Source organism: Phyllostomus discolor, chromosome 8 (genome assembly GCF_004126475.2).
Source record: "Phyllostomus discolor isolate MPI-MPIP mPhyDis1 chromosome 8, mPhyDis1.pri.v3, whole genome shotgun sequence".
In the NCBI taxonomy this organism is placed as follows: domain Eukaryota; kingdom Metazoa; phylum Chordata; class Mammalia; order Chiroptera; family Phyllostomidae; genus Phyllostomus; species Phyllostomus discolor.
This window is the reverse complement of record NC_040910.2, coordinates 93,445,507-93,470,222: the sequence shown is the minus strand read 5'-3', so window position 1 is coordinate 93,470,222 and position 24,716 is coordinate 93,445,507. Positions and strand designations below refer to the sequence as shown.

The window sequence follows — 24,716 nt, the reverse complement described above, 5'->3', positions numbered from 1 at the left end:
TATGATATTTAGTACAGTAGAGCTAAATCAGAGATACAACTTGCACTGAACTCCTCTGTTTTGTGAGGAGAAAGTTGTAACTAGATATATTCCAAAATAGAGGTCTAAAAATAATGCAGATGATGTCATTTTCTTATTACTAGTTTGCCATTATGCATAGTCTTTATTGTTATTAATGATGTATGACAAACCACCCAATTTGTTTGATAATACCAACAGTCATATCATTTTGTATTTTGTGGGTAGGCGATTGGTTATCTTCTGTAACGTTATTTAAAGGATTAAACTGTCTCTAGTCTCTTGACAGCTAATATCTTTAGCAACCCTTCTCAGCTCATTTATGTATCCTGGTGTGTCTTCAAGGTCATAGAGCAGACTCAGTGTTCTAACAGCAGTTTTCTAAGAGGCATTTAGGTGGAATTCTGTCTTCCTGCCTTGATACTGATTGTTAGCACCACCTCATATCAGAAGTATTCTTAAAATGAAAGAAGGAAACTCTTTTTTCATGGACAGATCAGGAAGTGTCTTGATTGTAAGTGTTTTGGAAAAAGGTTTTAGATAACATGGTTTAGTTCCACTGTGGATGGAACGTAAATTACTTAATAAGCCTAAAGATTTTTTTCTTTATATATTTGATCCTGGCTTGTGTTAATACATTTGATAGCATGGTATTAAATTTGTCTGGCTCTGTCTTTCTTTTCTCTTGCTTTGCTATTTACATGTTTTTTTGCCCTGCCCCTTCCATTTCTCTTGCTTTTCTATAAGTCAGTCTAGTTGGAGGTTATCATAGGCATGACTATGTGGAGTGACTGTTTATTCATAATTCTAGAATTCCTGGGAGTGAAATATATCAGCTCTCAGGAGATTGTTTAATTATAACATTAACATGTCATTTATCATGGTAATTGAAATAGACAGGCATGTGGTTGAAATTGGGTTTATCCCTATATTGGTAACTTTTGTCTAGCAATAGACTAACAATGAAGTATCTTGTCTTGATATATCAGACTAAATTTTTTTATTTTATTTTAAGGGTTCCAGGCTCTTCCAGAGACTTGTACTTTGAGGAATTCTTTTAGCTTTTGTTTGTGGAGTATTTCTGGAATATTACTCAAGATGTAATATGAATTTAGGCTTATTTGAAGATCTACTATATTGGAAAGTTGGCTTTGGTGGCTAATCACGTTATTGTTATGAAGCTGATATGTTCATACATGTATACACACATGTGTGCTTTTTCCCTGTTAAATACCATGCACTGATGTCTTATATTCTACCATACACTTTTACTTTGCTGGGTTTTTTTTTAAAGCACTGTTTAATCATTGTTTTATGTGGTAGAAAATTATTGTTATTGTTTATTTTTCAACTATTTCTTAATCTCTTCACCTCCTTCACTCAGTAACCCTGGATGAAATACAAATTGGTAGTTACAAGATAGTCATGGAGATGTAAAGTATAGCATAAAGAATATGGTCAATAATGCAAAACTACATATGATGTCATGTGGGTACTGGAAATATTGGGGGGAACACTTTTTTAAAGTATAATTTTACTGAGGAGTTCTGGCCAAGATGGAGGTGTTAGGTAGAAATGCTTTGCTTCCTCCCACAAACAAAAGAAGTATAACAGCCAATTTAAAAACAATAAACAACCAGAAGTACCAGAAAGTCAGACTGCATGGAATTCCAACCAAGGAGTTAAAGAAACATTCACCGGGACCGATAGGAGGGATGAGATGGGAGATGGGCAGCTGAGCGAAGAGGACCTGTGCCAAGGTGGCAGACCATGTGGGTGAGGCAGGGCTGGCTGAACAGGAAACTAAAGACTCAAAGCTAGCTGTAAACTACTGTGGGGGTGGCCACAGTGGGAGGAACTCCCAGCCTCACTGAAGAGTTCGTGGGAAAGTGGGGCTAGGGTGCAATAAACAAATGGCATTGTCCCCTCTCCGACCCCTCCCACACAGACAGTGCCACATGCAGCAAAGAGGGTTGTCCTACCCTGGCGAATACCTGAAGCTCTGCGCCCTTACAACATAGCAGGTGTGCCAAGGCAAAGAAATATGGCCAAAATGAAAGAACAGATCAAAACTCTGAAAAAGAGCTAGGCAATAAGGAGATAGACAACCTAGCTGCTGTAGAGTTCAAAACACTGGTAATCAGGATGCTCATAGAACTGATTGAGTTCATTCACAAAATGAGGAAGAAATGAAGGCTACACAAAGTAAAATAAAGGAAAATATACAGAGAACCAAAAGTGAAGGGAAGGAAACCAGGACTCCAATCAACAATTTGGAACAAAAGGAAGAAATAAACATCCAACTGGAACAGAATGAAGAAATAATTCAATAAAATGAGAAGAGGCTTAGGAACCTATGGGACAACTGTAAGCACTATTAACATCCAAATCATAGGGGTGTCAGAAGGAGAAGAATAAGAGCAACAAATTGAAAACTTATTTGGACAAATAATCAAGGAAAACTTCTCCAATCTGACGAAGGAGATAGATTCCAGGAAGCCCAGAGAGTCCCAAAAAAATCGGACCCAAGGAGGAACACACCAAAGCACATCATCATTAAGTTACCCAACATAAAGATAAAGAGAGAATCTTAAAAGTAGAAAAGGGAAAGGAGACAGTTACCTACAAAGGAGTGCCCATAAGGATATCAGCTGATTTCTCAAAAGAAACCTTATACAGGCAAGAAGGGGCTGGAAGGAAGTATTTGAAGTCATGAAAGGCAAGGATCTACATCCAAGATTACTCTACCCAGTAAAGTTATCATTAAGAATGGAAGGGCAGATAAAGTGTTTTCCAGATAAGGTCAAGTTAGAGGAGTTCATTGTCAGGCCCTTATTATATGAAATGTTAAAGGGACTTATCTAAGAAATAGAAAAAGATCAAAAACTATGAACAGCAAAATGATAACAACTCATAACTATCAACAACTGAACCTAAAAAAACAAAAACAAAAACTAAGCAAGCAACTAGAACAGGAATAGAACCAAAGAAATGGAGATCACATGGAGAGTTTTCACTGGGGAGGGGAAGGAAGGATGGGGGGCGGAGATAGAGGGGATAAGAAGCATAAATGGTAGGTACAAAATAGACAGGGGGAGGTTAAGAATAGTATAGGAAATGGAGAAGCCAAAGAATTTATATGTACAACCCATGGACACGAACTAAGGGGGGCGGTGAAGCTAGAAGGTGGGGAGTTGCAGGGCATGGGGGGATAAAAGAGGGACATGATAATCAATAAAAATACCTTATTTTAAAGTATATTGTATTGACTGTGCTATTACAGTTTTCCCCATTTTTTTCTCCCCTTTATCCCCCCCATTCAGGAAAGGAATACAATTTCCTACTCTAAATCTGATATCTCTGATATGGAGTTTTTATTAATATATGAAACACATCTGTAGAATAAAACTTTATTTATAATTTGACCTTAGGTAAATTTGGTGATAAGCATATTTCATGGTGTGCGTGTCAAGCTCTTAGATAAGTGCAAGTAGTTTCCATCATCTCTCTGTTTTCCGCCTCTCATTTTTAGGTACAAGACATCTGCTTCAGCCACGACTGTCGCTGGGTTGTGGTCAGCACGCTCCGGGGGACGTCCCACGTTTTTCCAATCAACCCTTATGGTGGCCAGCCTTGTGTTCGGACACACATGTCACCACGAGTTGTGAATCGTATGAGCCGTTTCCAGAAAAGTGCTGGGCTGGAGGAGATTGAACAAGAACTGACATCTAAGCAAGGAGGTCGCTGTAGCCCTGTTCCAGGTCTATCGAGCAGCCCTTCCGGGTCACCTCTGCATGGTAAACCTGCTTTTCTCTCTTTCCACTGAGCCCTGCAAGCCCTCTTCCCCTTATCCTTAATTTTCAAGATCTGGGACATGGTACATCCATTTTTCAAATCTGTTCATGCAGGCACAAGGTCTTGGGTTCACTTTTGGACATTCTTAACTTATTAAATCATTTAATTGATGGTAATGCTACTTTGATGGTCTTTATGATGCTACTTTAACTTTTTCAGTAAGTAAGGACTTCTTTGTGTCATTTTTATGGAATATGAAGTTCAAGACTGGATTCATAAATTTAAAAATTTACTCTCTTGTCTATAGATCTTATCCAGAAAATTTTGCCTTTAACTAAAGCCAACACTCTATAGTTCATTAAGAAATGTTCATTATTGAAGAATGGTCGGGAGGCATGTGTATTTTAGAGCAGCATTTGCATTTTATTTTAAAATACATCGTTGTGGGATTTTTACCAATTTGTTGCAGGAAAAACAACAAAAAAAACCACATTGTTTAGTTCAATAATCCATCTGAGAGCAAATAGTCGTGTTACTGTCACCCCAGCCAGTTACTGGAAGTCCCCTTTTGTGCTCCTTTTCTGTAAAAGAAAACCGTGAATCTGACTTTATGGTAATCACTTCCTTTTTGAAAATAATTTTCTCCTAAGGAAGTATCCTTAAATACTGTTGTTCACTTTCATATAAATGGAATTATGGAATATGTATATTTTGGTATATTCAGCTTCTTTAACATCATGATCATGAAAGAATTCAGTTTTACTTGATTTGTTTCCATGGAGCTTCCATGTCCCATTGCAAAGTTACACTTCCACTTGTCTATTTCTCCTTCCCATGACTGTTGATACATGTTTGGGTGGTTTCTGGCATGGGGTATTATGTATAATGATGTAATGAAAATTTCTGTATTAAATTCTTGGTGCACATATGTACTCATTTTAAGTGGAAACCCTGGGTTATAATGTGTGCAAACCTTGACCATAGTAGTTTAATACCAGAGAGGTGGTACCATTTCCTTCCCATCAGAATGACAGAAAATTTTTATTGACACTAGATGACACTTTTACTCAGTAAGTTGTTACCCCCCATTTCTCTTTCTAAGCCCGTAGCCACCACTAATCTGCTTTCCATCTCTGTGGATTTACCTGTTCTGGATATTGTGTATAACTGCCTTCATACAATGTGTGACTTTTTGTTTCTGGCCTTTTTCGCCTGTAGTATACTTCATCCAGTGTGTGTCTGTTTGGTTTTGGCCTTTTTCCCTGTAGTATAACATTTTAGAGGTACAGCCTCATCATTATATGTATCAGAATTGCATTCCTTTTTATGGCTGAATAGCATCCCATTGTATGTAAATACCATGATTTTTTATCCACTTTTCCATTGGTGGACATTGGGTTATTTCCACGCTTTAGCTGTTGTTAGTGGTGCTGATATGAACACGTGTACAAGTATTAGTTTTGAGTACCTCTTTGCAATTATTTTTGGCAGTACAGCTATCCTTATTTGTTTTAGCTTCCATTTGAACACGTATCCTTTTATAATACCTAACCAATTTAGATAAATATTTTCTGTAGGAAGTTTTAAGGCAGCCTGAAACATGCAGGTGTATAGAATCCTTGGGAAAGATTGTGTTGTAACTCAGAAAACTCAGGACCTCTGTTTTCTCCTCGCTTGATGTTTTATGTTTTGGCCCCATTATTTCTATAACAGTTGTTATTTTTGTGTATTTAACTTAATTAGTGACCTGTGACCTTCCAAGTTGTAAGTCTTTCAGCATCAGTCCTAGCTGAAAACAGCCATTTAAAAAAGTATTTAGAATTTTAAAAGAAGTTGAAAGTTGTATGATATTCTTGTTTTCCCCCATTTGCAAGGCATTTTACTTGAATAATTATTTTTATTTACATATTTTTGGTATGAATATTTTGTCATATAAGTAGGTGACAGTATCGGTTCTTTGAGGATCTTTTTCTTTATGTGGAATGTTTTCCCTTAACCACTTCATGGAGAGAGAGTCAGCGTGCATGTAGCGTACTAGGTTGGCCAGCGAACTCAATGTATTGGCAGAAAAATTTTGAACTTCTTTTTTCTTCCTGTTCTTTTCCCCAAATAAGCATATCACATACCAGGGTCTGTGCTAGGCTTTGGGTATAATGTGCACAAAAAATTGTCATCTCTGTCCTGTGGATCTTTTAGTCCAAGAGAAAGATAGATATTAAGTGACTGTGAACAAACTCCCTTGAATACATTTTTGCTGGAAGGTACAAAGTGGCAATAGGTTAAGGATTTGTTATTTGTAAAGGAACAGATGGTTGAAGAGCAATGCATGAATTTCCAAGTCAAAATATGCTATTTTCTCTCAGCTTTATTGCTGACAGCTCTCTTCATTTTCCTACTGATAATCCATATTAAAATTTTGTCATGTTGAAATTTCACCCCATTACTCTGAGTCATTTTTCCAATTTTTAAAGCACTGACATTAGAGTGATGGTCATTTTTCTTCATGTTCTCTTTGTATTTCACTTGTCAAAACAAAATGGGCATTGTTGTTGGTTAGTTCTAAAAAGGATGTATTTACAGTTTGTGTGGATAAACAGTCTGATGCTGGTCAAAAACAATGTAAACTTTGAACAGGGAGGGATTCATGTTGAAAATGAATCATGCTTGGTGGTATTGCTGTTGTTTGTGCTCTTTTTAGCAGAGTAAAGGAAACTGTTAAATGACAGTTGATATAGGGATATTTCCTTTTCACTCTCTGGAGTCAGTCCAGTGCAGGTTAGGATTATTTTGTCTACTTGCCTTTTTTTGTTTTTCTTAACAGAGGACCTTTATTTATTTGAAATATATTTTCTCTAAATATCTCTTTGGTTTCCTTTCTTATTGCCTGCACCTTAGCCTGTGTGAAGGGTTTTTAGCTTAAGTTCCATGGACATGGATACAAACTAACTACCCTGTAACCAAAACTGTTTCTTTTTATTATGAGGATAAGTGAAACAGTAACATTAGTTGTACTTGAGACATTGTCACCAATAAAAATGCAGATGTTTTCATGTCACATTATATATGAACTGTATGTCTTTTTAGTGTTTTGAATTACTGAAATATATTTTGGAATATACTATATGCCCATACTATTACTGATTTTAACATTTATTATATATTTTAGCAAAAACAGTTTTTAAATGTACTAATAATTATACTTCCATAGAATTGGTGTCCTTTACTTTTATGTATTTTATTTCATACATTTATAATCATCATCCAGAGAAAGAGTCCACAGGCTTTCAGAGGCTCCCCGGGCAGCCCACCGCACACGCACGAACAAGCACCCGGTCTCCTTCTCTTGCCTCACCTGTGTCAGTAGCCTCCCGCCTGTTTTACTCACAGACATTTCCTTTGTTAACCATAAGTACTAATTTCCGCTTTTATGCTTAAAATCTTTCCATGTCTCACCCTCCCTGTAGAATGTCAGAGGAGGTCGCATCTTATTTCTTGCCCGTTGTCCCACGGCAGCTAGCTTGCTGCGTCCTCCCTGAATGTGCCTCGGCTGTTCATGTCTTGGCACCTTTCCTCCTCATATACTCATCTCTACTTGAACTAATTGTTACCCTCTTGAATATCTGCTAAAACCCTGCTTCATCGTGGTCTGGCTAAAAATAGTACTTTGTCTCTCTAGCCTCTCTTAAACATCTCTTGATGCTGTGTTGTCTGTACCAGCCCTGACATGGACACTCTGAGCGCGCTTTTACTGTGTCGTGCATGACATGTTGACTGTTCGCTGACGTGCCTGTCTCTCCTCTTAAACGGACTTCCATGAAGTCAGGGTCTTTTCTTACTTATGTTTGTATCTTTGTACCTTGCGTAGTATTTGCTAAAATGTAGACTCTAAGGCTTTGGGCCAAGTTTCCAAATATCTTTAGGAGCTCTTTAATAAAACTATTTAGATTTTAAATTGTTACTTGTCAGGATAAAGTGCTTTTCATTCATGGTAACATTGTTCACTTTAGCATTTTTCAGATACATTCATTTATTCAGCAACTAGTAATTAGTGTTTACTATATCTAGGCACAGTGTCTTTAACACTGAGGTCTAGACTGTAGCGGTGAACAAGAGGGAAATGCCCTATAGGGGAGCAGGGAATGCCTGGAGAAGATTGTAACTTGACGTTAGAATGCTTCCTGCAGACCTTACTGAGTCGAGGACATTAAACGATGATGTGATGGAAGTTTGGGTGAAAGTCGTGCAGATGTCAGGCACAAGGGGCAGCTAGTATAAAATCCTTGAACTGGGAAAGTGCTGAAGCACATAGTAGAAGATGAGGTCAGAGAGGAAGTGTGGCCACATCATGTCAACCTTTGACTTTGGCTTACAGGGAGATGGAGAAGCTGTGGAGAATTTTGAGAATAAGTGACATGGTAAGACTGTGTTTTGGCAGGGTCAGAATGGAAATCTGTAATTAGAATGCACAGACCGAGTTGTTTATAGTGGAGACTCTGAACAGTGGTTGGATTCTTGCTATGTTTTGATGGTGGGGCCGTCAGGATTTCTGGTGTATTTTACGTCAGGTGTGAGAGAAGAGTGACTAGGAAGGCTTTTGGCCTGAACAGCCGGTAGCATGGGATTGCTATCAGATGAAATGAGAAACACAAGGTTAAAGCAGGTTTGGGGTAGGGAGAGGATCAGGAGTTTTGGAAATGTTTCATTTACTTTGTGTCATTGACTTCCTGGTGATGTTAAGTAGGTAGTTGGTTTTATGAGTTCAGTGGAAAGGGTAAATGTTTGGAAGGCATAGATAAAGCTCAAGGCTGGATGAGATCACCTAGTGAGGGACTGAGTATGGAGGGGGAGAAAACAGAGCAGATGAAGGTGTCCCAGGACTGAGCCTTGGGCCTCCCTTCATTAAGCAGCCGGTGACATAGAAGGAAGACCATCGATGAGCAATCCTTGAGGTGAAATGAAGAAATTTTTTTTTTTCTGAGAAAAGGGAGTGATTAATGTGTGAAATCTCTGCAGATAGGACAATTAAGATAAGGACTGAGGAAAAGAAAGAATGCTATCAGATTTAGTACTGTAGAGCCACGCAGCACATGTGGCTTTGCCAAGAGCAGTTTCAGTGCAGTGCTAGGGGCCTGACAGGAGCGGGTTGTAGCAAGAGCCAGAAGATAGGTGTTGGTGACCAGCACTGGCACGCCTTTCAGGGAGTATTGATACAAAGTGGGGCAGAAAGGTGCGGAGGAGTTGGAGGGAAAAGAGGACATTGCTTCTGTTTTCTCACGGATGTAAGACGTGAAGATGCTTGTGGGTATCAGGAGCTTTAAGGAGAAAGGTAAAGGTGGGAAAATGGTCCTCCGGGAGGAGAATAGGCATTCGTGTACCTGTTAGTAAACTTTGCCTGAATGAGGAAACCATTTTCTCCACTATTATTTCGGCCCCAAGCAAATTTAATTACGTGCCTTTGCTTTCCAGCTTCAACACCTTGTTCCTGTGCTCGAATTGCTTTCCTTTCATTTCTTCAGGTAAACTCTGAATGCATCTTTCAAGCTCAGTTTAGTTTATAATGCTCTTTCTCCCTCTTAACATAAAATGTCAGACTTCGAGTAGTTGATCCTTATTTTTGATGCTCTCCACTACCAAGCTGTAGCTTGCGTGGGCAACCAGGAGTCCGACTATCTGGGGTAGAATCTGTCTTCCATGACTTCCCAACTCTTCAGTCTGAGGCAAGTTACTTAGTCTGCCTGTGCCTTAATTTTCTTTTTGCAAAATGAGGAAAATAATATTACCTGCCTTAGAGAGTTACTGTGAGGATTAAAGCACTTGGAATGGTGTTTGACACATGTCAGATACTCAGTAAAGGATGAGCTGCTGTGATTAGTATCATTATTAGTCTTGTTCATCACTGAGATGTAAGGGATTGAGCAATTTTTCATATTTTTGTGCCTCTTATCCAGAAAATTAAATAAATGGATAATTCACTGACTAACGAGTGAATGAAAAATATAATTGTGACCTTATTGTGTGCACGCTTTTTAGTCTTTTGGACTCAATATTGTTGACATTGTTTCTGAAATGGAGATACCAAGACAAAACTGGAAAGTGATGGTAATATAATTTTTTCATCTGATTTTAAGTCCTAGATCAGGGAATGTAGTCTTATAACTTAATCCATATATTCTTGACCCTTTGCATTTCTTTTTTTAATTTATGTACTTTTTATTTTTAACTTTTAAAAAATTGTGGTAAAGATAACAAATCTTGACACATAACAAAATTTACCACCTGAATCATTTTTAAGTATACGGGTGAGGGGCACTAAGTGTGTGCACGTAATTATGTAACCAATCTCTAGAACTATTCTTTTTTTGTAAAATTGAAACTCTATACCCATGAAACCTTTGCATTTCTTTAGTTTGAAAATTAGTTTTCCAGTTTAGATTTAAGAATATGGCATTTACTATGTGGCAGAGCTTTTAAGGGATTTTATTTTCTTTTGCTATTTCCAGTGTCTTAACAGGGATTTTGGATTCATTCTCCAGTTCTGCAGAGTCCTGGAAGTGTTCCCTTTCCCATTAACTTACTGGTCCTCAGGGGAGGAGCCATCGTTGAGTCGCAGCTTCTGACACTTGAAGTCCAGGTTCCACTTCTTCCAAACAGAAGAGACTTTCTTACACTTGAAGCCTCCATGTTTTAGTACTAGTGCTTTTAAATAACTGGTAGCGTTACTTTTCTTTTTAGCATCTGAATGATGCTTTTTTTTTTACCACTCAGAAACTCTTTTGATAGCCTTTATTTGATGGTTTATTGTAATTACTTTTGTGGATTGGAAGTTTTCTTGATGCAGACCACATCACAATAGTAAATACAAAGCAACCACACATTCAGCCTTAATATGGTTTCACCTACTTAAGGCAATCAGTAAGAATGTGGTGTTTCTTGACTTCTCTTTCCACATCACTGTCTACCTGTGCATTGAATTTCTTGTTTACCTGTGCATTGATGTTTCCATTTCTGTGTTTTAATTTTTTGCCAAGAAAAATCAGTCATGTGCGCTGTACCTCTGCTTTAAATTTTATGCCTCATAGGACACACAGAATACTATACACATAGCATATACATATGTAATATAATATATAACATACTATATATTAAGTACATGTTAAATGGATAAAAATCTTTTGTTAAACAATATCGCAGTTTAGCATCTGGGTTTTTACTGGTTACGTTCTTGCTTGTTTCAGCTCAGATTTTGTTTTTAATTGGTTGTTTTCAAGTCTAATAAATTTTTTCCAGTGAATTTGTTTTCTTATAAATTCTTTTACCATCCTTTAAAATGTTGCTATAACATTATGCTAATTTTTGCATGTACTGTACACCAAAATCATAAATGTTTAAATGTTTGTATGTCACTTCCTATTGTTGAGCAGATGAGATTTTTTGGAAAGTGGATAGAAATGAGAGACCTGAAACAAGGTGCTTTCACTTGAGAAGCACTAACTGAAAAAAATCTATTAAATTAAAATACCATAATTTTAATAGACTATTTTATAGAGCAGTTTTAGGTTCATAGAAGAATGGAGAGGGTAGTTCAGATAGCACAGTTTTTAAGGAAAATAACACCACCTTTGAGTATCTTTAATAATTCTTATATTATTTCTAAAATGTTGATTATAGTCTATTTGAATATTTTATCTTTTTGTCTATTTTATTTGGAATAGTCCACATTTTCTTTCCCTCTTTTTAAGTGTTTCCTTAAAATAAATGCCAGATAAGGTAGTTAGCAATAGAAGCTAATCTGAAATGTTTTATTTTGCCTTCTGCTGCTCATGAAATATTTTGTATTTTCTCTATTTTTTACATTGCCAAATCATAAACTCCAGGTTTCATTTAAAATCGGAACTCATTGGTCTTGATTTTAAATGGTTAATGAGACATGCCTCTAGAGGGCGATCTTTTCTAAACTTTCTTATGACTGTAATCATGGCAACCCTGGCATGAACCTGGTATGTGCTATGAATGTTGCTGTCTTATGAGATCTTATAATTACCCAGCTTCCTTCTTATTATGTTTTTTTTTTTTTGTGATTTATTCTTCAAAGTCTGCTTAGAAAATTTGACTTTTGAACTATACAGGGGTGGGCAAAAGTAGGTTTACAGTTGTTAATACAAAAATTAATAAATAATGATACAAGAATAAACTCTTTGCTTTGTGTGCTCCTAATTGTAAATTTACTTTTGCCCAAATCTGTATTACTGTCAGTTAATATCTATTTTTAGCACTTCATCTAGGTACTTAGGTCCAATGAATAAATTTAGGTAGTTGAACAGAGGCAAATTTTTTAGTGGTGTAATTAAGTAAGTGGCATCTGCATGTTCTAAAAATTCCCTTCTTTGATTCTCTATGTTGCTATTCAAGGAACTAACTTCTCTACTTTATGGGACCAGAGTGATTAAACTCTGCAATTGAGACCTTATTAGGTTTTATAGTTAATCTCTGCTTCTCTTTTCTGTTAACATTTATTAAGAGTTTTATTGTTTTTGTTTACCTATCTAATGTAATTTTTATCAAAGTAACACATGCACTTGTTATAAAAGACTAATAATACCACAAATTTATAATGACAAGTGGCACCCTGCTGCCCGCCCCACCCTACTCAGGGGTCACTCCTCAGAAGCTGCTTCTTTCAGTTCTTCAGAGCATCTTCCTTGATGTGTTTTTTTTCTCCTTTCTGGAAATTATGTTAAGTTGGAAAAGGATCTCCTACATTGAATGCTTAGCTTTCTTTTTGTTTTCTCTTGCTCTGTCTGTCTGTTTCACTTTGTGAGTGGCCCCAGTTTATCTTTAAACTTATTGTGCTTTTATTTCGGCACCATGTTTTTAATATTCTTTACTCTGAATGTTTCTTTTATTATCACATTCTTTTTTTATTTGACTGACATAATGTAGTTTATCTCTTTAAGAGGTATAATTTTTGAAGCATATTTTGCTGTTTGTACTACCTCTGTTACCTGTTTTCCAATTTTTTTGTGAGCATTGTCTTTCATGTTAGAGTAATGCTTCTCACTTGAAATTATAATTTACCTAAATAGATTCAAAAAGTACTGATATCCAGGCCCAATCGTAGACTGATTAAACCAAATTATTGATCTGAATGTCTAGGAATCCTTGGCTGCTCATTCTTATTTTTACTTTATTTTTACATTTTGTTATTTATTAAGTTATTTCATGACTTTATTTTTACTCAGCTAACCACCAAACCTTCCAACTGATTGGAAGGTCTTTGAGCATGAGGAGGTTGGTGATTTTATTAGGGTACCCCAATCAGTACAATTTATATTTCACTTTTCCCTTCAGACGGTCCGTTTCCCCGTAAGAGGCAGTGTTGGGTGGTGGAGACTTTGTGGCAATGAACTTAGAAGTTAGTTTTCAAGGAGTTGAAGGAGTTAGTTTAGTGATTAGAATAATAAGAGTATTTGGTTTGTCTATTTGCATGTTACTGTGGCCTTACTTTTCCAGGGAGGAAGACAAGTAGGAAAGTTTTGATTAGGTTCCATTGAAATATTTTGTTTTCAAAATTTGATTTTAGAAAAATCGGAAAGAGAGAGGAGAGTAGTAATTAGGCTTCTTAGAACACATTATGACCAGCGTCTCAACCACCCAAATAAGCAAGCAGATTTAGAAATAATCAGACTGGAGAGTAGCAGCCATGAATAGTCTTGAACTTAAAAAATCTGAGCAAGAAATAAAAATGCGACAGTTGGCTCATCGTTTGTAAACTACAAAGGGTAAGGAAAATGGGGCCAGGGCTGTGCTGGGGTTATACACACTGAGACATAGAAAGTATTACAAGTCTTAGCATATTAGGGGTTTAGCATACAGTGACATTTAGAGTTTGGAGGAGGCTGAGAAAAGGAAAAGGATTTAAGGTTCATTGAAAATGTTATTAACATTGGATGATGTGTTTTTGCAGGTGAGAATATTGAAGCTAGAATGAGGCACACGAGTGAAACTATTTTAGGACGGGGAGAGTGGATTAAGGTGGGCGGTGTTGTTGTTGGAAGCTTCGGGAGAGACAGGCCCTTCCACTTCTTAATGTTCGGAACCATCTCTAGTCGTGAGTGCTTAATAACTGCTTAATAACACTTCGCTTGTGTCTAGTTTTGGAGTTTATTGAAATGTATCCACATTTGATAAAAATCATGGGTGAGGGAAAATATAAAACAACAATACTGATACGTGAATATGCTTTTCTGGACAAGAACCAGATGATTAGGAAGAAGTGTTTCTGCTTAAGCAGAAGAATGACAGAGAAGCACAGTCAGCACTTCTCAGGTGTGATCATGGTATCACTCCTTTTCGTGGTTCTCACTCTCAGGAACTTCCTATCAAAGCAGTTTTTATGTGCACGGGTAAATTCATGGTTTTGCTTTTGGAAAATCAGTGTAGAAAACGTGGACTTACTACTTATTCATGATGTACTTTGATTTCTTTCTCTCTTTGTCTCTTTCTTTTTTTGGTGCACAAGTCTCTTTCACAGATTTTTGAAAACTAAGCTGGAAATAAAGTACATGTGAACATAAAAGGTTTTATCTTCCCTGCTATCAGAAACGCTGATTTGGCCCTTTTGCACTGTACTCCCATTTTTGTACGGTTGTTAAAATCTGCTGCTCTTTCCCATCTGAAGGAAGTGCATCTTTGACACTTCTCATGACCTGAGTCATGATGCTGAAATGGAGCCAGAAAATGTCCTTAAGAGTCACGGGGAAAAGAAGGAAGGCTTCCATGGGGTGGGGGCTGGGGAGGGGGAAGGAGTTGTGGGGAGAAGAGCATCTTTCGTACAGTTACTTACATTTTCTACTATAGTTGTATTCAACAGAAAATATTTTGATTTTAATACTTACATTTTCCTTAACTATGCAATGCTTAATGTATTTGGAAAAGATAAGTTCTGCAAATGTTAAGTAAATGTGAGTCCTCTGAGTCTAAAAAATTATACCTTAAATCCTGCAGTTTATTTAATATTTAACAAAGTGTATGCTTTTACTTCAGAACCAACTCTCAGTTCTTTCACATTTTATACATTTAACAGTATAAGTAATAATGTTGTATTTGTTGAGTGATGTAGATAAGTTTCTATATATTTTTTCTTGAACACTGAGTGCTTCTGTTTGCTCTGTTGACATGATACAAAATTCATTGCAGATAAGCCTGGGAGAGCGGGGTGGAGGGTGTTTCAAAAAGGAATTTCAATGAGGATTTATTTATACTTTGGGGAGTTCATTTAATCCCAAATGTGGTCTAAGAGATGCTAGATTATGGAGTTTTTAATTCTGGGAATTTTTCACTTAGGTAAACGTCTTTACTTCAGAGCACTTAGTCCGTAAAATCTATTTGAACTCAATTCAGAAGAGAAGGAAATTTTGAGGATATGTAAGTGTGTTAGATTTAGGAATAATTTTGATTTTAAAGTCCCAAGATCATTTTCTTTTGTTCTTCTAATTTATAGTTTGCTTTGTCCCCTCTGTTGTTAAATATAGTCTCTATATGGTTTTGTTTGATTTTTGATTGTTTGAAAGAGTAGCGAACTGCAATCCTAATGTTTAAAATGAACTAAAACCTGCAAACACTTGTTACATATTAAGAGCACCAGCGCTTATAAATTTCCTTTATTCCAAGTCTTGGAGTTCTTTAAGAAATGTCAACTAAGGTAATGAACTTCCCACTTATGAAGGGAGATTTTACTCATTCATTTTATAAATTTGGGTTGGCTGTGTGATCAAGACTAAATTGTGCCACAAATTCAGTGGAGAGTTAGTGTAGCCACAAGAGTTTCCTATGGTATATTTCATTGTCTGTCTCCGTACACCTTGTATTCTTTGGAACTTTTTGGACATATTTCTTATCCCCCCCCCCCCACCCCCGCCCGGGCTCTATTGTATTCTTGGCACCTTGTAAACATTGTTTCTCACTCTTGCTCCCACCTCCCTTTCTCAGCTTATTTTTGCATCCCAAATTCTAATTCTAATCCTTGGGATGTAAAATTCTAATCCTGCTTCAGTATCTTTTTGGAATAGTGTAGGTGGTCCTTACTATATAGCTTTAGCAACAATTAGATCCTTTTGACTTTTCATTTTTATGTATAAAGTTTCTAAATTTAATGACTTTATTTTAGATTTAAGGAAAGAAAAATATCCAAATTTACATGCAATAGTCGTGAGCACATTAAGGTAGTATTAACTGGTAAAATGTATTCAGTCTAGAAAAGGAAAACCACCTAGCAAATTGTTTATTTAAAAATGTACATATAAACGTTTGCATTAGTATAAACAACTATACATAATTATTTAATAATTAGTGCAGTGTCATTCTGCAGAAGTTGCAATTCTACTGATATTTAGTAAGTAAGCACTAGTGCAAAGTTCCATACAGGCTAGTCTGTGTGTTGTGGGAAGAAGTGATGACAATATTATTAAAAACCTCTATCCCCATCTTGCAAAGAAAAAAAAAAGAGGAAAGGAAGGAAGGAAGGATTTGTTTCTTGTTTTCAGGTCAGTTTTGTGGGGGATTTATCTTCCTACCTTCCCACCCTTCCCCGAAGTACCTATAGTAACATCTATGGTGCCATGAATTGTTTATGTGAAAAAGCAACAAGTGTTTTTGCTTGACATGCACAAAGTTTTGCAGCATCTTTACTCCATGATCTAGCACTCCCCAAAAAGGTTACAGGGAGAAACAAGTCAATGTCTAGTCAGAATTGTCCTTGAACTCTTTGCATCTTGAACTCTGTCACCTAAACTGTTTGGTTGTTGTGTTAACAGTCTTTTACCAAAGAAGTATATATTATTAATTTTCTTTTAATTGCATGTTCTACTTGCTCGGCTCTTGTGAACAAGCATTGCTTCCGCCCAGTTTGGTATGTGGGTCAGAAGGCACTATTTCTCACCAGGGCGCTGCTGTTTCCTTTTCCTACTTGAGTAGATTACAGATTATCCTGGAATATGCCTGAGAAAAGGTCAAAAAGGAGGGTGAATGTCCTGGAACTGCTGCTGGGAAGCTTCTCATTCTCATCTAGAAAAGGGGTGGGGAGAATACAGAAAAAGAGAAATAGAGACTCCCATCCCAACCCAAACATCCCACATTCAGGAAATTCCCATTTGCACAGGATACTTTTTATATTTTCTGAAAGGATTTTATGTGGTTTTGATTAAATAATTATCGAGTGGCTGAGAAAGCCTTAATGTTACATTAGATGGGCAAGCAAGAGCTAAGCAGTGTTTTTAACTTTTCAGAGCCCGTATTTCCACTGATTGGTTCAAAACCCGCTACCACTGTACTCTTTTTTAGAGTCAGGATGTTGGGAGCTTTTCAACTCTACGGTTAAAGTCACTGGTATATTTTGGATTTTTATCCTTGTCAATTCCACAGCAGGATATTAAAAGCAGGCCCAAAGTTTCAGTGTTCTGTGAAAAGCAAGAGAAGCACAAGAAAAGCCCCATGTGAACTTTTTGCCCGGGTTTTTATTTGGGAGCAGTATGTCGGGAATAGACATCATGCAGAGAGCTTGGAGTTGGGAAACTGTGGGAAGAACGACGACGGCCGGATGCTTGGGGACAGGGCTCTTGCTGCAGAAGGGTCTTCTCAGGAGTACCAGGTGTCACGTCAACCCTGGCTCTCAGTGTGCCTTGTTAATCCAATTTCAGAATGTCAGAATTCAAAATATTAGCAGCCTGCGGACCCTGGGAGGCTTAATTCCTGGAATAAGAATGGATCTCGTGAACGAGTGTGGGGGAGAGGTGGTGTGAACAGAACATGATACCATTGTGGGAGTCTGATGTATAACATAGGGTGGTTGCTGTTGTAAACTTCCGTGAAAATGGAGTGCCCGAAGTGCGTAAGGTCTGTGACCATGATAAGGATCAAAAAAGTGAGACGATAATGCACGCCTGCTAATAACATGGCTCTCTTACAGGGCACTGGCAGCATTGCCTAGGGGCCTTTTGTTTTTTTACACATGAATCTTTGCCATTTTTATATCTATCCCTGCATCCCCAGTGACCACAGAGGACAATGTTCCATTCTCCTCAAACATGCCATTTTGTCTGCTTTACTCCATTGTTGTTCTTAGTTTCTTGCACCTCGTGTTACTAGAATCTTACTTTTACCCCATTAGCAACAATCTGTAGTTTGTGCCTCTAGAAACCTATTAAAGTTTTCTTTCTCACTGATATGATACTTTTTAAGGTACTTTCTGGTCTACAACTATGATCCCTTGATTACTTAATGCTATACTAACTGCTTTTATTGCCTTTCGTTCATCATTTGGTGGATAGAGAGATTATTTTAAGGAGAAGGAATGAGGCATATAATTATATTTATGCCTTATTTTCCCCTCTTCCTTTAATATTTAGCATAATCTGAAATGATCAACAATTTCAGGATCTTGCTGGCTTCACACATGTCTCAGCTGGCCGTGTGCCACACTCACATGTCCTCACATCCCTGCATGCAGAAGCTGAGAGTGCCAGCCCGGCAGCTTCTGCGGAGAGGGTGCACATAAAACAGGAAGGAGTCTTGCTCTGCAGCCGCGTTACCTGGGAGTTGTTGCTGATGTCTTTTCCACAAATGTTCAAGTTTGTCAAAGCCCAGTAAATCTTAGAAAGTTTATTTTCCTTGTAGCATCTGTGTTTTATAATAGGTCTTTTAATTTGTTTTTACTTTGTCTGCAGGGATTTCTTTTGTCCGGAGTTTTCAGACTCTGCCTTTTTTTTTTTTTTTCCTGTGGAAGTGAGCCCGTTAATGATGGCTGGTTTGGGAATACGCCTCTCCGCGGCGCTGACCTGACGAGCTGTCCCTCCGGTGCAGCAACAAAGCCCATTGTTATTTTCTCTCTTCGCTTTTATCCTCAGCTTTATCCATTTTCCTCTGTGTTTTTATATACAGAATGTCTTGGAAAACATACTTTGGGGCAATAGGTAAATGATAAGACGGCATTTTGGAGTTACACTTTTCGTGAACAGATTATACTGCGGCAGCCTCACACACAGATAGTGGTGCTCTGTACTAATGCGAAGGTTGCGAGTTTCTTTCCCCTAATGTAGAAGGTATCTGCAGCATTCTTCATCTAAGAGGCAGAAGAATAATTTTTTTAATAAGCCCATGAGGTTGTTTTCCTAATTCGTTTTTCAAAAGTGCCGTCTTGTTCAAGTAAATACAGAAAGTCAGTGGTCAAACCCCAATGTGAACTGTTCTGGTTTAGTACTTTGCTGTAACATGAAAAACAATAATAATGTAAACAAACAACTGAAAATAAAACAGAATATCCTAGCTCTCAACATCAAGGGATGCTTTATAAATACTGACTTTTAAATGATTTTCTACTCCTAAATAGAATGGCTGCTTTAATTTACTAAGACACCATTGTATTGGGACTTGGTATTTCCCCCGAAAGAACTCCGTCTATCTTGGGGGCTGGCAAACCTCTCAAGGATCAAAGCCCTAGTGGATTTGGATAAAGACCCGAAAGCCTGAAGGCTTATGGAAGTTTATCTGTATAGAGGAAGCCCAAAAAACTGGGATGAGAGTCTTAGAAGGGCTTATTTTCTCATGAGATTTTTGGTACTTCCTCTGTTTGGATGTGCCAGAAATACTGTGAGAATATCCATTCTCATAGCATTTGTCACTTGCAGGTCTCGTCCTAGCTGGAATTTGAAAATATAATGGGGTGTGAAGTAGTGTATGTATTTTAAAGTTTTCTGAATCACACTATTAAAACTACAGTTAACCAACCTCTGCTATTTTCAATGTATTTATACAATTAAAAAAAGCCTATTAAAGAACAGTTAGTGAAGGTTATATTTAACTGTTTAATTTTACTGTTGCGGCTGGATGTATGCCCAAGAGGTGCAGTGAAGCAATGGTGCTATCACCTCTCTTTGTCTATAGGGAAATTGAAACATAAAACAGACAGACAGACTTAATCACATGCAAGACTTGGGACGCTACAAGTTTCTTCCTACTGAACCTCATTATATTAAAACTTTAATGAAAAATTCTGGCTTGGAAATTTAGCCTTAATATAACTGTAAAGAAGTGTCTGAAGATCTATTCTTAAAATTACCGAAGTCTAGGCTCCTGGCCTACTCAATGTGAGACTAAGCAGAGGAGTGGAAACCATGGCTTCCAGCATCTGGCTGTCTTCTGAAGTGGTTTGAGTCCCCTGCAAAATTAATTCTTTTTCTCTAGCTCACAGGTCTAAATTTTCCTGTACTCCTTGGATATGGGAACAGATCCTTCATTGATTCAGCAAATCTTTATTGAGCTGTCAGTGATTAGTACAGATGCTGTCCCTACTCTGGAAGAGTCTCCAGTTTTTGTGGAGGATAAGTCTGGAGGTTTATTAGATTCTAGCCACATTTTCAAAGGAAATCCATGATACATGAGATAGTGAAAAATAATTTTTAGCCAAAGACTTTGAGCAATTCAAAAAAGAAGAAAGGACCATGATACTATTTTGTATATTTGATTTATTGAGTATGAACTTCATTTTTAACTTTGATGTTTTTTTAAATGTATTTTTGTACATGTAGATCATTATGCATCAGCTAATTAGGTTTCTTGTCTAAGCTGCTTCCCTGATTTTCCTAACTCCTGATGCAATTGTCCACATATCTCTCATCTTATCCTCTAATTTCCTATTAGAAAGGTAAAGGTAAGAACATGCATGTTCTTCTGTGCTCAAAATTTGTGTAACTTATCGTCCTTTTTAAGTGTCTCCTTCCCTTTTGTTCTTGAGACCATTTGCAGATATCTTTCTTAGCATGTTTTCTTCTATTTAAAATTTTTTTTTATAAATCTTTCTGCCTTGTTATGTTATGAACACTGTAGGAGTCCCTTAGACTTACTCAGGACTAGAACAGGGCCTTATACAAATAGGCTCAACAGGTGTGACATGCAAATGAACTTGAATGAAACCTTTGCTTGGTCCAGTGTCTCAGCTTGTTAATGTCTTCTGGTTTAAAACCAGAAGCTTTGGTTAAAAACACAAAGTTTTTAACTCTGTGTTCTACATTCATTGCCTTTACCATTTTTATCAGTGCTTCCTTTACTTCTCCCTTTCCATCTGAGTTTCTTACCTCTTCTCTGAAACCACCCTGTTGAAGGTTAGCAGAGTTAGTGGCATTCTCTCTGAATTTGACTCCCTGGACCTTTCATCACTGACCATTTTATTAACACATTTGTTCTTCCATTAAAGCTGTTTTTATAAACTACCTGCCATATCTAAAATGCAGTGGTCACTCCTTACCTTCAGTTTGGCTTTCCACAGTTTCTCTTATCTGCAGCCAACTGCGGTCCAACCGTGGAATGTTGCAGAAATAAGTGAGTCACATGGTTTGAATTGTGCATATTCTGACTAGTGTGATGAAATCTCACACTGTCCTGTTCATCCTGCCTGGGTCGTGAATAAGTTCTTTGTCCAGCATATCCATGCTGTGCATAAACTACAATAAGATATTTTGAGAGAGAGACCACCATCACATAACTTTTATTATGCTATATTATTATAATTATATTTTACTATTAATGTTAATTTCTTAACTGTGTTTGATTTATAAATCAAACATAAGCTTTATCATTGGTATGTATGTGTAGGAAAAGACACATGTAGGGTTTGGTACTACCTGCGGTTTCAGGTATCCACAGGGGGTCTTGAAAGGTATCCCCTTGAATAAGGGAGACCACTGTACAAGACAGACACTACCTCTGTTCTTAGCAATATAAAATTTACCCTGCTTACTTTACTCTTTCCGATGGGCTGAATTACAGAGGCTGCACCATAAACACATATACCGAGAATAAAATCCCATAAATACTTGGATGTTGATTTGTCAATCAGCAGGCTGAGCAGGTTAAGTCTGACGTCCCTTTTATGCCTTCCTGAGGTTGTCCTTTATCCTGGCGAGCCAGTGAGGGATCAGTCATGGCTAACCAAACCACAAGGTGTGGAGCTTCTCCGTGAGTCACTTCATTTTCGTAGGCCACTCATCCTATCTATAAAGTTCAATGATCTCAAAATTTGTACTGTTCCCTTGCTGAAGAACTTACCTAAGTTTTTATTCTCCTGCCTCAGTTGAAAGGTTTTCCTGAATCTGTTACCATTTTATCTTCCCACTGCTTTCCATTTTAATTTCTCCAGTTAGATTCCTTTCTATTGCTCACATATGTGGCATCCCTCTACACCCTCTGCTTTTCATGCTACCCTTCAGGCTCAGGATACTTCTTCTCTTCTGCGCTTACACATATTTTTCCCATCTTTCAAAGCCTAGGTCATGTTCCGTTTGTTCCGTGATCTCTTTTCCAAATAATTGATCCCACGTGTACTTATCTTTACTACCAAGCAATTAGAACTTCATTATTCCTATTTCATGCATATTAGACTGTAAACTTTGTGACAACAGAGAATGCAGTGCTCATGGCATGTAATCTTGGGCTAAGACACTTAACAAATATATTTGACTGCTACTTGTGAAATGTGTGTGTTTTACACAGTCCTTGAATTTCATTAGCCTGTGACATATTTAATGTTGTGGTCTGATTTCAAATGTAAATTAGTATTACCATAGTTGCCTAATGGTAAATCTTGAAACTATTTACATCTATATTCATCTTAAGAGTATTATGATTAGTCATGTTGAATGACTTGACTGTAAAACAGATTTTGTTATTCCTCTACAAATGTCAAACATTTTAATGGAATTCCAGTCTTCATATTACCTATAAGGTTCTGTGTTATGTGAGTGTAGATATTATTGTGTAATTTATGAAATGGCCTGCAGGGGTGTCCAGCCTGTAGCCTGCAGGCCTCGTGCTGCCCAGGGTGACTGTGAATGCAGCCCAGCACAAAATCATAAATTTACTTAAAACATTATGAGATTTTCTCTAATTACTTGTTGCCATGTATTTAATGTGTGGCCTAAAACAACTCTCCCTCCATTGTGGCCCAGAGACACCAAAAGGCTGGACACCCCTGGAGCATGTGTGTACATTCCGAATGCTGTCTCTCATTATCCCTGCAATGGGTGTGGGTTGCTTCAGCTAACTTTAATGTGAATTCTGAATTGGAAATTGGGGAGACAGATAATTTATTTGTGTGAATATCTTATCTTTTTCCTTATTTGGTTAAAGAGACATTTATACATGTTTAACTTGATAATTCCATAGGTTTGTGTCCAAGAAACAAGATACATTTGGTAAAGCCATTTATCCTAATTTTCAAGATACCTTTATATTGTAATGATTTTTTAAAAGGTCTCTCTTATGTTTACACTCTCTCTGAAGCTACCATTAGATATGGGGTGGAAGGTCTTCGTCTGTACCAAATTCATTTTATTTCGAGAGCAAATGTCTCTCAGAATGACTTTTAGTAATAATATATTAATTAGGGCTTTTGGGTGATTTTTTTTCCTTAAATATAAATATGTCTTCTAAAATCAAATTAGTAAAATAACTATATGTGTGTGTTTACTGTCACTATTATTTTTTTAAGATTTTATTTATTTATTTTTTAGAGAGAGAAGGGAGGGAGAAAGAGAGAAAGAGAGAGAGAAACATCAATGTGCGGTTGCTGGGGGCCATGGCCTGCAACCCAGGCATGTGCCCTGGCTGGGAATCGAACTGTCACTATTATTTATAAAATACCATTTTTATTGCTGACCATATAACTAGGACAAATACTTTTTATGAAAAATCAAGAGCAACAGTGGGGGGCAGGGGGATAAAGGGGGACTAAAAATGGTTTAAAAAATCGAGAACAGTGGTGTGAAAATAACCTTAGGTCAGTGAGATGTTGTATCAGTTCTTGGATTGTAAACATTGAACTCATTTAAATAACATGGAAAATGCTATTTAATACCATATTACTATGGTATTTAAATGCTATTTAAACACCATGATACTACAGTAATCAAGAAAATGTGGTATCAAGGCAAGGACAGACACACGGACCAATGAAACAGAATCCAGAAATAGACCCACATATATATGATCAATTGATTTTTGACAAAGGTGAAAAGGCAATTCCATGGAGAAAGGATAATCTTTTTAACAAATGGTGATGAGACAAGTGGACCATTTTCAAAGCAGTGAATGCAGTGACCTCAACTCGTGCCTCGCTCCATGCACAGAAATGAACTCAAACTGAACCGGCCTGCTCTTGCCACTTCTGTTCAGTATTGTAGTGGAAGTTGTAACCAGGGCTGTTAGGCCACGAAAGAAGTAGAAGGTATCTGGACTGAAAGGAAGAAGTAAAATTCTCTTCTAGAAAGAACATCCTTAAAAAACACCCACAGGAAACCAGTAGAGCTAAGAAACAGAGGGGCAGGATACAATATCCATGTACAAAAGTTAACTGCATTTCTCTACACTAGCAATGAACAATCTGAAAACGGAAATTAAGAAGATGCTTCTGTTTATCAGTTGCATCAAAAAGAATAAAATAGGAATCAATTTAAGCAAGGAAGTGTAAAACTTGTATCCTGGAATTTATAACACAATATTCAAAGTAATTAATATCTAGGTGGAAAGACATCCCATGTTCGTGGCTTAGAAGAGTTACTATTGTTAAGGGTACAGCATTCCCTAAACTGGTCTACAGATCCAGTGAAATCCCTATCAAAATCCCGCTGATGATTTGTGGGTAATGACAAGGTATAGGTGGAAGCAGCGAGTTTTGTGAGGTATCATGGACCATTGGGGAAGGCAACAAACCACTGATGGTCCGTAGAAAGAAAAGGAATTCAGTAGGGTTTTTTTCTGTTTTTTTTCTAACTTCAGTCCCTCTGCAAAATGATTATTTACTGTTACAGAGATGCTTCCCCATCAATATTCTTCCTTGGAAAAAGGTGACTGGACAG

General features: G+C 37.2%; 1 protein-coding gene across 11 annotated transcripts in view; it reads left to right on the top strand.

The window, feature by feature from the left end:
- BCAS3 (BCAS3 microtubule associated cell migration factor) overlaps nucleotides 1-24,716 on the top strand; it is a 485,409-nt gene that overhangs the window by 159,323 nt on the left and 301,370 nt on the right. For all 11 annotated transcript variants that reach the window (XM_036033603.1, XM_036033602.1, XM_028521954.2 and 8 more), the window contains exon 15: nucleotides 3,551-3,815. In XM_036033603.1, coding sequence (XP_035889496.1) covers nucleotides 3,551-3,815 — 265 coding nt within the window. The remainder of the gene's footprint in view (nucleotides 1-3,550; nucleotides 3,816-24,716) is intronic.